The sequence below is a fragment of the Rhinolophus hipposideros genome (genome assembly GCF_964194185.1).
Source record: "Rhinolophus hipposideros genome assembly, chromosome: 9".
Classification (NCBI taxonomy): Eukaryota; Metazoa; Chordata; class Mammalia; order Chiroptera; family Rhinolophidae; genus Rhinolophus; species Rhinolophus hipposideros.
The window spans coordinates 89,088,954-89,101,996 of NC_138055.1; the positions used below are offsets into that span (position 1 = coordinate 89,088,954).

At 35.9% G+C, this 13,043-nt stretch overlaps 1 protein-coding gene across 1 annotated transcript in view; it reads right to left on the reverse strand.

Moving 5' to 3' along the window:
- Positions 1-13,043, reverse strand: part of KDM5A (lysine demethylase 5A) — a 73,403-nt gene that overhangs the window by 59,276 nt on the left and 1,084 nt on the right. The window contains exons 2-4 of the mRNA XM_081058313.1: positions 10,827-10,904; positions 9,347-9,469; positions 1,092-1,262 (exon numbers count right to left, since the gene is read on the reverse strand). Of these exons, the coding sequence (XP_080914439.1) occupies positions 1,092-1,262; positions 9,347-9,469; positions 10,827-10,904 (372 nt within the window). The remainder of the gene's footprint in view (positions 1-1,091; positions 1,263-9,346; positions 9,470-10,826; positions 10,905-13,043) is intronic.

The following is a 13,043-nucleotide window of genomic DNA, read 5'->3' on the forward strand; positions in this document are numbered from 1 at the left end:
AACCACAATGAGATACCACTACACACCCACTAGAATGACTAAAAGCAAAATAACTGACAATACCAAGTGCTGGCAAAGACGTGGAGAAACTGGAAGCCTCTACATTACTGGTGGGAATGTAAAATGGTTCAGCCACTTTGGAAAACAGTTTGGCAGTTTCTTAAAAAGTTAAACATAAACTTACCATATAACCCAGCAATTCCACTCCTAGGTATCTACCCAAGAGAAATGAAAACATATGTCCACACAAAGACTTATACATGAATATTCACAGCATTATTCATAACAGCCATAAACTGGAAACATTCCAACTGTCCATGGATAAACACGTGTTCTATCCATACAATGGAATATATTCAGCCATTAAAAGGAACGAAGTACTAATACATGATAAAACATGGATGAGCCTTAAAAACATTAGGCTAAGTGAAAGAAGCCAGATATAAAAATCACATTGTATGATTCCATCTATGTGAAATTTCTAGAAAAGATAAAACTATAGAGTCAGAAAGTAGATCAGGAGTTGTCTAGGTCTGGAGGTAGGAGCAGGAACCAACTACAAAGGAACACAAAGAACTTCTGGGGCTGATGAACGTGTTCTAAAACTAGACTGTGGTGTGTAAGTTATTAAAGCTTACTGACTATGTACCTACAATGAGTGAATTCTACTCATGGCAACTTGTACAGTGCAGTTTCAATGAACTTTTTCGGCTTAGAGTCAGATTCCAGAGTATAAAAACTCTGGAATTTATACTCTTATTCACAGTAAATTATACCTCAATAAAGCTGTTTAAAAAAATACATGAAACCAAGAGAAGGAATTTTTCAAAAAGCTTAAACAAACGGACTTATTTAAATAAGAAAACATTCCCATTATCTTTTATCTTGTAAACCACCAAAAATAGCTGATTTTAAACTACACCTTGCTCCCCCAAATTCTGGTACCGGGAGAAATCTTTTTCAACTTGCTATGCATAGTCAACTACTAACTTATTATGGTGAAAACTACTAACTTATTATGGTGAAAACAGTCCAAAGTTTACATTTGGCCGACTGGAATTACCCACTCCTAAAAAAATGATGCATCTCACCATAAGACTGACACCAGATTGGAAAAGCTCATATGGGTAGAGAATTCTTTCATAGTGTGACTTCAGAAGAGACCCAGTTCCTTTTCCTGGTAGATATCCCAAGCGGCTACCCACTTTAGACCATTTCTTCTCTTTGGTGACCATTTCAAACCCTCCTTTGCTGGCAACAACCTGAAAAGAAAGTAAAAATTATTTAGGGAAAGAAGGTAGATACATCTTACTTGCTATATACAAAAATTATTCTAGGCCCAGATTTCATATTTCCTTTCAACAAATATCTGACAAAACGGAAACCTGCCAACATTTTAAAATATGGAATGAGACGGCGATTTTTGGAAATTTTAAACTATCATTTGTTATTGTGCCTACCTTAAACGAACCAGGCATTTAAAAACATTTAATGAAACATTTACACTTTGTACATTATACACCTCGAGAAAACTAAACATATATCTGTATCCCATATCCTCAAAGAACTCAAAATACAAAATAGGAATATAGACCAAAAATAGACATGAGAATAAATGTAAGTTATATAGTACAAAAGAAACATGATCCTGAAATTAGAAAATGTACCAAATAACTTACAAAATTTAAAAATATCAACCAAACAATGGATTCAGAGGGTTTTTTTTAAAAAGAGGCTATAATTTTTCAAAAGGAGAAAAGTTTTGCATGTAAGATTATAAAGGAATGATGCGAAAAGATCAGATTAGAGCAGATTTACTGGAATGTAGCATAGAATGTATTAAGGTAGTAAGCAATGAGATAAATTGGCCAATTTAACTGAATGCTCACATCAAATCTGGCACCGTACAGAATATATTATGTATCAAGGCTCTCTATCTTCCAGAAACTAATATTGACATCTCTCACACTCTAAAATATAGGCAGTTCTCAGTTTCACTGACAACAGAATACAGGGGACTGTGACATAGTTATTTGAACTCATAATAATTATCCTCTTTGAATATACATTACTATACAAAAGAGAAAAATTAAACACAGAATTGCCATGTGATCCAGCAATTTCACTTCTAGATATAGCCCCAAAAGAACTGAAAGCTGAGATTCAGACAGCTACTCGCACACCAATGTTCACAGCAGCGTAATTCACAACAGCCAAAAGGTGCAAACAACCCAAATGTCCATCAAGAAATAATGGATAAATAAAATGTGGTATACACACACAACGAAATATTATTCAGACCTAAAAAGGAATAAAATTATGATACATGTGACAACATGGATCAATCCAGAAAACATTATGCTAAGTGAAATAAAGCAACCACAAAAGGATGAATGTTGTGTAATTCCACTTACATGACATACCTAGAGTAATCAAATTCAGAGAGAAAGTAGAACAGAGGTTTTACCAGGGGCTATGGGAAGGGGGGAAGTTCTGGAAATGGATAGTAGTGATGGTTGTACAACATTTTGAATGTACTCAATGCCATGAAATTGTACACTTAAAAATGGTGAATTTTATGTTATGTATATTTTACCATAAGTTTTCTAAAAAGGTTAAGCATATGTACTCTGCAGCCAGACTACCAGAGCTCAAATCCCAGCTCTGCTAATTAATAGTTGTATGACCTTGAGTTACATAATTTGCATCTGATTCCTATTATTGAAAAAAGTACTAACAGCAGTAACTGCACCTCATTATGAAGCTACTGTGAAGACAAATGAAATAAATAAAACATGAAAAGAACCAGGACACAGTAAGTACTACTTCAATGTTAGCTATAGTATAAATGTTTATGTGTATGGGCCAATGGGGGGGGGTACACATGCTATAAATAAGTGAAGAGAAATGTCACCAACTCTTGTGCTCTAGGATGCTACTACAAAGATGAACCTATAGTCAAAGCCAGACTTTCCACTAGTGAAACAGTTGAAAGCTTGATAGAAACACGTAAGTTCACATGCATAAGAGTTGAACACATCTCTAATTCTTCAGCTTCTCTTATCATACCCTCAGAGAAGCTCCTCTGTTAAGAGCTAACAGGAGAAAATTATAAAAAGAAAAACATTTATTATTCAAACTTTGTAGTGTAGAAGACAGAATGATGGAAGGTTAGATAAAAGGCTGTATGGAAGCAAATGGATGAATGAGTATGCCTTTCTTTCACATCTTTCCAATGCTTCTATACTGTCAACTACTGTTCTAAGTGCTTGAGATTTATCTGTGAATAAAACAAAGATTTGTTGCCCTCTTGGAGCTTAAATTCTAGTGGGAGGAAACAGGAAATTAAACATAATATATAAATTTTGAAGTGATAAATCCCGTGGAAGAAATGTTTTAAAACAGTTAAAAGGCCTCAAGAGTAGCAGAATGAAGGTAAATTGAAGTTTTAAACAGTCACGAAAAGCCTCATTACAAAGGTGACATTTGAGCAAATACGTGCAGAAAGTAAAGTAGTCCCCCGTTAAGAAGCATGCCTAGAGTGTTTGAGGAACAGTAAGAAAGCCAATGTGGCTGACAAGTGGGGAAAAGTAGTAAAGGAAGTCAGAGAGGAAATAGAAGTCTTCACAGTAATGTTTATTACCCACTGCAATTACCACCATTACGTAATAATCTGCTTTGTAGTCAAAGCACTTCAAGCTAAATTCCCCTTAGTACGGATCCATCTGCATGGATGCCGCCATGCTTTCCTACCCAGTTCTGATGACGGGCACACAGCTGGGAGAACGACAGCCAGCATAGTGAGGTATGGCCAAGGAATACAACAAAGCTATCTCACACAAAAGAATCAAAACCATGACTTTGGCTTCACAAGCACAATACCCTAACAATCTAACCAAGCCTAATACTATAAAAACACAAAACTTTACACTTGTTTTTCTCCGGCTGACAGATCCAAGGATTACACACATAATTTCAAACTATAAACCATTTATTCCAAGCATTTGCCATGCAATGTATCACAGCATTCTCACTAGAAATATATCACTTAAGAACCATGCCCTATAAAGATACACGACATGCACTTGAACACAATGAAGAGAAGCCCTCAGTCAAAACTGACCAAAGAATAATGTCGATCAAGGCCAAAATTTCTGTCCAATAACAAACTAAGTCTGGCTAGTAACAGATCATTTTAAAAGACATAAAGTATTAGCAGTATTATACTTAAAAGCTCCCTCTCAAAACTCCACTAAGAAGACAGAAAAGGTACATAAAGGCATACTCCCAAGAGGGAAAACAGACCAAGAGAAAGCAGGTATATGAGTGAAAACCCAGCAGGCAAAAAACAAACAAAATACAAAAGAAACAAGCACCTGCAATAGAAGAAAGCCAAGGAGAAGCTTTTGCAACATAAAACCTGAATAGACTTAAGAAATGGAAGCAGTAGTACCTGTAAAATTAGGGATGGCGATGAACAGAGAACAGGATTGGCTGAAAACCTGTACAAAAGCAATTAGACCACCACCAGTCAGCACAGCCAGGCAGGCAACTCTCCTCTAATCCCAGCAGCAGAAGACTAGAGATTTACTCTCAGGAGAGTCTGAAAAGGGACTCTACCTTAAGAAAGAAATAGGTAAGTAAACTATCGGATCAGTCTCATAGTCTAATCAGCCTAATAGTCTATCCAACTAATGTTCCAAGAGAGAAAAAAGTGGAAGAAATTGTCAAAGACTATAATAAGAGTTACAAGAACTTAGACATGAGTTCAGATTAGAGATTATCAAGTGTAATAAAAATATTAAACAAAAATAAACACATACCAATGCATATCACTGTGAAATCTCAAACCACTGGTAATAAAGATTAGATCTTAATATTTTCAAGAAAAAGAAAGTCACATACAAAGGAATAATAATGTAGCATCATTCTTTTCAACAGCAACACTGTAAGCTAGAAGACTATGGAGTAAAGCAGTCAAAATACTGAAGTAAAATGATTTACAATTTAGTCTTCTAACCCCCACCAAACTACTAATAAAGCTTTAGAACATTTTTAGACAAGCAAAAAATTTACATCTCCTTTACCTTCTTGCTCATGAAACTAGAAGAAATGTTTCACCAAAATGGGAGTCAACAAAGTACAGGTAACCCCCGTATAACATGGCATGTCTATAACACATTTTAGCTCTAACATGGTTTGAGAATTGAGGGAAACCCTTGTACAACACAGCATCCTAGAACACGGTTTCCCTCTAACATGGTTTGAGAATTAGAGAAATCCCTGAACAACATGGAGCATAATAAGAGCTTTTAAGAGCAAAAGATATCTCATTTGAAATTTTTCATTTGAGCGTGGATGTCATAGCAGATTTGACTGCAGAATTTTAAATCCATTTTGTTGGTGGAGTATTAACTTCTGAGGATGAAGATATCTTGTCAAAAAGAAAATGCCCTCGGTTAATGGTGCTTAGTAGTGATGACGAAGAAACCATTATTTAATACATATTATTATGTTATACTTTTGGTGAAAATTGCTTTAATAAAGATATTTCTCTTAATTATAAAAATGTAATAGTATGCTTTTTTAATGTTTGGAACCTAACCCTAGCCCCCTTTTTTGTACTAATTCTTTGTTTCATGTAACACGAATTCGCATAACACGTCATTTTCTTAGGAACCTAACAACCAGGTTATGCGGGGGTTACCTGTAATAGGAAGACTTGAAACAAGGAGAGGTAAAAGGAACTCCCAGAATGATAATATTGAAAGGAAGTTCCAGGCTGACAGCTGACCTTAAAAAACAACCAGCCTGGGCTGGAACAGGAAAGAGAACTTCAGAGGAATGGCTCCAAGAAAATGAAACTGATAGATTACCTGATGGGTAAAAGCATACTGAGAAAGTTATACTTCTGCCGGAAAATCAGAAAATACATTTTTCAAAGTTACAAAGAAAACATACAAAATGAAAAAAGGGAAGGGGATTTATTAACTCCAAAGAAAATAAAAACTGGTATAAGGAAACTATCAGCACACTACAAGGCTCGAGTACAAATAGTATTTTTAATAAAAATTGATTGAATCACACTAGAAAGGAGTACAGGACCTGAAATATGTGAGGATTTAGATTTCTTACACCCATCCCCTATTTCTAACAGTAGAAAATCAGTATATAACATTTAAAACTGAAAAATGAATAGCATAATGAATATATTATTTGGAAATACAAAGATCAAAATCATAAATAATTAAAAGAAGTGAACTGATTAGTTCTGAGGAGTGGAAATGGGAATAGAGAGGTGGAGAAGAGAGAATGCTGGTTTTAAAAAAAATATATTACTTTGGGCAGGCCCAGTGGCTCAGGTAGTTGGAGCACTGTGGTCCTAATGCTGAGGTCACCGGTTTGATTCCCACATGGGCCAGTGAGCTGCGCCCTCTACAGTTAAGATTGTGAACAATGGCTCTCCCAGGAGCTGGGCTGCCGTGAGCTGCTGAGTGCTTCAGCGGGCCAGCAAGCCAGTGTGAGTGGCCAGCAACCACCATGAGTGGCCGGTGGCCAGCAAGAGTGGCCAGCAGCCAGCGTGAGCTGCCATGGGCTACCGTGTGTTGCTATGAGTGGCTGGCGGCCAGCGAGAGCTGAGGAGGGCTGCTGACCAGCGACCAACTGCCTCAGCTGGGGGGATTTGCAAGCCTCCTAATACCAGCATGGGCCAGGGAGCTGTGTCCTACATAACCGACCGAGAAACAACGGCTTGAACCGGAGTGGGGGAGAGGGAGGCGGAATAAAGGGGGGGAAGGAAAACCTGGTCTTATAATAAAAAAAATAATAATTTTAAAGCCCTAGAATGAATGTTCCTTGCTGCACTGATTATAAAACAGTAATTGTTAATGTAAAACTCCATTAAGTTGTATATTCCAAATAATACTTTTACCAAAAATAAGGGAGAAAGACAAAGTGATTTAATCAAAATAGGAAACCATCACAATAACAATTTAATGACTCAGAAGACTGAAAATTTGCTTCCCATTAAAAAGCAGTTGAATCAAAGTGTTTTAAAATCATGTCTAGTGATGGACGGGTGTCTCAGTTGGTTAGGGCGCGAGCTCTGGGCAACAGGGCTGCCAGTTCGACTCCCACATGGGCCAGCGAGCTGCACCCTCCGCAACTAGAATGAAGTCAATGAGCTGCCGCTCAGCTTCCAGGTGGCCAGATGGCTCAGTTGGTTGGAGTGCGTCCCCTCAACCACAAGGTTGCAGGTTCGACTCTTGCAAGGGATGATGGGCTGTGCCCCTTGCAACTGACAACAGCAAATGGACCCGGAGCTGAGCTGCGCCCTCCACAGCTAAGATTGAAAGGACAACAACTTGACTTGGAAAAGTCCTGAAAGTACACACTGTTCCCCAATAAAGTCCTGTTCCCCTTCCCCAATAACAAAAAAATCTTAAAAAGAAAATCATGTTTGTAATAACAAACTCAAAAGTTGCTCATCAGCTGACAGCCAAAATTTTGTAAAGGCATACCTAATAACCTAAAAATATCAGAACTTTGAATATTTTCTGCAGTTTTCAGCCTGAGCCTCTTGCTAAAAAGTAAAATGGCATGCTGATGAAATATTCACCCAGTGATAGAGGTCAGAACAGTAGTTACTTCTGAGGAGAAGTACTGGGAGGGAGATAAAGGAGCCTGCTAGAGTGCTGTAAATGTTCTATTATGTATCTTGATCTGGGTAGTGGTTCCTCAAGTGTATACATATATAAAGATTTATCCAACTGTACATTGAGAGGCAGCAATCTCACTGTGACATTTAGGGAACAAAAGTATTATGAAGTATAAACAAAATTACTATGAGTTAAAATTTGTCTGCCTTTTATCTTTAAATCTTCAGTTTTATAAGCATTCTCAAAGGTTAGGGACTTTTGTCCATGGGGACTTAAAGATAAGACTGCAATAAGCCTCAGGACAATCAAACTTAACCTTTAATCAACATATTTGCAATACATTTTCTAAGTACTTGAACAAGATATTAGTATTTTCCCCTTGCACAAAAAGGAATTGGATTTTTCAAGACAGTATTAAACAGTCCAGAGGACAAATGTTACATAGAATTGTGAACAACAAGGGATTCATATTAGGTTACTTCTAAAGCCCCTTTCTAATTTTGAAATTCTAGAACTCTGTAAAACCAACAATGCAACCTAATTTACCATCAGAGTAAACCTAATGTTTATCTTTTAATTGTCAAAAAAGAGAATTCTTAAAACAAATTTTTTACCCTAATGGTTCGCTACAAGATACAAACCCACCCCTCAAATCCACTGTAATTTGCCCTTTAGTATCATAAGATTTTCATACAACTGAAGTAGAAAATTCCTAGCACAGTGCTTAATTATTGACATCTTTACCGGACTGATAAAACAAACCTAGAACTGTATTTTAGTATAAGATTACATTTCCCAGAATTATTAGTATAAAACAAAATTTTTAGAGAATTCTGCCCTGATGTTAATTTTAAAACGTATCATAAAAAATAATTTCAATTATCACTTTTTTCCATGAAAGTAAAACCTTCCAAAATTAACTCTGCAATTTAAATGAGAATAAAAATTTAGTTCAAAATAGTATATCAATCATAGGATATGCAAGGCCGCAGAAAAAAGTGTTTTTGCAGAATTCCTCAGATAATCAAGCTGTCTTCACTCACCAGTTAGAGCAATCGTAGATTTTTACTATTGTATAACAAAATATGTCTTCAAAGTATTTAATAAACCAATAAACCCTAGTGCAGGTCAGTTAGTTTTTTTTTCATTTTTTCAAAATATAATATAATATAATAAAGTTGACCTAAATTTAAGCAAAAAGGTGAAGTCTAAACACTTCACCTTTACTTTTTTGAGCTATTGTTCATTCTACTGGATAATGCTGGCCTCAGTTATCCATTAACGCTATTACAGGTATTAATGCAACTGATATGAACCACATGTAAGAATCTGTTTAATATACCAAATTTACAATTAATAAATCGGAAAAAAGATAACAAGTTCAACATAGGACATTACACACTCAACACAAAATACTGGTAGGTTTGTGTCCTTTCTTTTGCATTATCGTGTCTCAAAAGACTACTAACCTAAGTGAATCATTAAATATTAATATCATAATAAATTATAAAGTAGTTTATTTGACAAATAACTTTCAGATCTCTCACTTCCATTTAGTCATGCTTGCATTTCATTATTAAACAAATCCTACACAGGAAGTGATGTTTTCCATCTAGTTTATTTGAAACTCCTAATTTTATAAAGTCACTAATCTCTGCTCCAATTTCTAAACCAAGTAAAAGCCTCACCTTGCTCAAAGCATACAGATCCAGGATTTTTCTCTCCACCACAGGGATCTTCAAAGTAGATCCTTGAAGTTCCCAAAATTTTGCTAGTTGATCTAAGAAGTCCAGTCTCACTCTGGTCATTGCCTAAGATTAAAATACAGAAATCAGAAATATGTTACAGTTGAAAATGTGTTTTATTTAATAAAGGTATTCATTTCTCTAAAAAAATTCAGACTTTACATTATTACTTAGTCCAACCTTGTAAAGCAAGCTAATAAGAAGCAAAATATTTCTAATAAACTTTATTCATTAAAGTAAAAACAGTTACTCTAAAATATGTGAACAGTTCTCATATTATCAATCAAAGCAATTTTTGGAAGTTTGCTTAACTTTAAGCTAATGAGAAAATTTGGTAAATCGGATTATTTTATTTCTAAGCATTTTGAATCTGCCATTTCATCTGTAGATAATATATATACTTACAATACACTAATTCTCTATTTCATTGATATTAAGATCCTTTGTGAAGTATCTAATTACAAGAGATTTAAGGAAATAAAATATGTATTAAAATCTCAGGAAATGTTTTAGGAGCATGAAGAGAAAAAAAGAAACCTCAGCATGACATATTAAGCCTTAGCTAAGATTTCTCTTTTGTATTCTGCAACAGTGTTTAACCACACTGAGGAATCTTCTGAAAATCTGGCATGGGGGGCTGGGTGTAAAAGGTGAAGGGATTAAGAAGTACAAATTGGTAATTACAAAATAGTCATAGGGATGTAAAGTACAGCATAGGGAATATAGTCAATAATATTGGAATAACTATGTATGGTGCCAGGTTGGTTCCAGACTTATCAGGGGGATCACTTTGTCAGTTATATAAATGTCTGACCACTACGCTGTACTTCTGAAACTAATATAAAATACTGAATATCAATTGTAATTGACAAATAAAAAAGGTATTTCAGACAAGTGGAATCATTGAAAAATAAACACAGAAAATCTGACAGACAAGAAAAACAATGCTTTAGAGAGATTAGTAATAGTCAAAGTCAGATCTTAATAAAGCAGATTAACAGTCCTGGAAAAGTTCTTTTAAAGCCCCAAAAAACACCTCTGAAAACCAGTTTTTTTTATATATATATATATAGAATTTTAAAAACCATTTTCCAAAGACCACAGGAGGCAGGATCTTCCAACATTAACAAAATATTTTAGAATAATAAGCACTGAAGAAAGTACAACTTCAGAATTGCAGATCTTTGAAGCTAACTAAGCTATGAAAAATAAGGCTTGAGATAGTCTCTCATAATCCCAGTTAAGTGGAAAAACTGTAACAGCTACTTAAAAATAATTTTTTTAATCAGAAATTTCCTTCCATTCAATCCCAATTAACTAACATGAATTCTGAGCCCTCGTGCATGAGTTTCTCAAAGTTCTCTACCTGGAGCCCTGACATAAAGATTGAATCAGGAGGCAGAAGTGATGATGTAACACTCACCTCAAGTTCATTCAGGCGCTGGACTCTGGGAGTGAATCGAAAGCTTTTTACTTCACATGCAAATGGAGGTTGCCAATCCTAAATAGAAAGATTGTTAAGCATATTGGTATGCAAGCAAGGAATGCATTATTTCTTCTTTTAATTTAAGGGTGAGTTGTCAGAAATCATGATGATAACAAATTATAAGTCTTCTTTGTTGTAGAGACAGAAAGAGTAATATTTTTAGTATCTCCAATTACTTATCTCTAACATTCTTAGTATTAACATTATTTTATCTATAAATCGTCAAATCTCACCAGTCCCATTATTTACAGCCCACAATTACATCCCCAGTTACTCAAGTGGTATGCAGTGAGCTCATGTATCTCAATACAGGGTCCAGTAAACATTCAAGTTTACGAATTAAAAAGGAAAACAGAATTTGAAAGAAATTAAAGATTAAAAAGTAGTATTTTAAAGTGCTTATATAATTGGGTAATGTTTCATTCATGTGTAATGTGACACAGCGCTTTACAGTCTACGTTATAGACTACGTTATAGACAATTAAAGATTAAAAAGTAGTATTTTAAAGTGCTTATATAATTGAGTAATGTTTCTTTCATTCATGTGTAATGTGACACAGCGCTTTCCAGTCTACGTTACATAAATGTTTTGTTCAAAGTGCAGCTTCTGGGCACCCAAATATTAAAAATAAAAATAAAAATAAGCAAACCCACTAGAACAAGGACAATTTCCAGATTGGGGAAATGGTATAACTGAAATGAGATAGCATATTTCAAGTAGGGTTCTAGAGAACATAGCTTGATTTGGCCTAAATAACAAATGTGTTTAAAAATCTGGGTACTAAAAAAATTTATCCTACCTTGGAAACTAAAGAAATCCACAAATACTGAAATGAAACTAATTGAAATTTTCAATAACGTGACTATATATAAAGTCTGTCAACCTTCTTTTAAGTAATTAAAAAAAAGGTATATTGTTTTGGGGTTTTGTCTTTAACCAAAAGGAACCTTGAACAGAGTTTCTAACTCATGAAGACAACAGAGTAGATGAAAATATGGTTTAGGAAACACTGCAATGCTTAAGTTTTTTGTCAATACCAGGTAATTTTGATAGAAAAAGAGTTAAGAGAAGCTTTTGGAGGATGGCAATGCAAATATCATCACTCATAGCAATTATCTGTTAATGCTTTGCTTCTAAATGACAGTCTATAATCTTAATCAAATTCATTTATTACAATGGGAGTGGCATGTCTGGGTTTTAGAAGCAAACAGATTGACCTGGGTACAAAATCTACTTTGCCACATGCCCCAAATCATACATTTCATAAGTTAACTTATCCAGACTTGCCTCATCTATAAATTGAGACTTTATTTACCTACTAGGGCTTCAAAGAATATTAAATGAAGTAAGTGCTAAATTAGCTTCTCCCTCTTCCCACCCATCTAAACTTTTTACTTAGTGTGGTGCACACCACCATAGTAGTCTGGTTAGAGCGGCTGTTTTTTAAAATGCAACATGGGTAACAGTACTTAATATTTTATTTTTATTACTAGTAGACAAAACATAAAGCAAGGCATCCCTTTAAAAAGCACCAAGGCAATAGTTCACAAACTTGAACACGCATTAAGAATAACGTGACTCCATATAAAGCTCCTGAGTGGATGGACTAAGTTCTGGTCACCTCTTCCCTGTGCTTTGGTTTGTTTGGAATCTAAATAAAACGACTGTACGATGGGAAGAAGACCACGTGCGATGCTGGGGAGCAAAGCAGAGTCCAGACCTTCCGCGCTCAGGACCGACTACAACCCCAGCCTGGGCACCGCGCCGAGCCATGTGCCCGGGAACAAGCAGCCGGCGGCCCCGCTGCGGGGGCACCGGGGACACCGCTTGGAAAGCGCCGGTCTCGGGGGTCAAGAACTCCTTTGACCTTGGGCGAATCACGCCACCTCTTGAGGCACGATTTCCCCCAAACGAGGGGTAGTGTCCGCTTTCCCTTCCCGGAAGGCTGAGCATAACCTATAGGGAAACGCAGGGATTTGCAATAATTGCCATTTGTCCATCTCTGACCCCTGGTGTCCTTTATCGAAAGGTTTCAACGTTTTCTTCCACATCCATCACTGACACACCCTTCCTCAACCTCTGCACTTTCAGAATTAAGCGCCGTTCCTTCTCTTTCCCCGGGGAGTACTCTCCAGGGCGGCACTCATCCGTCC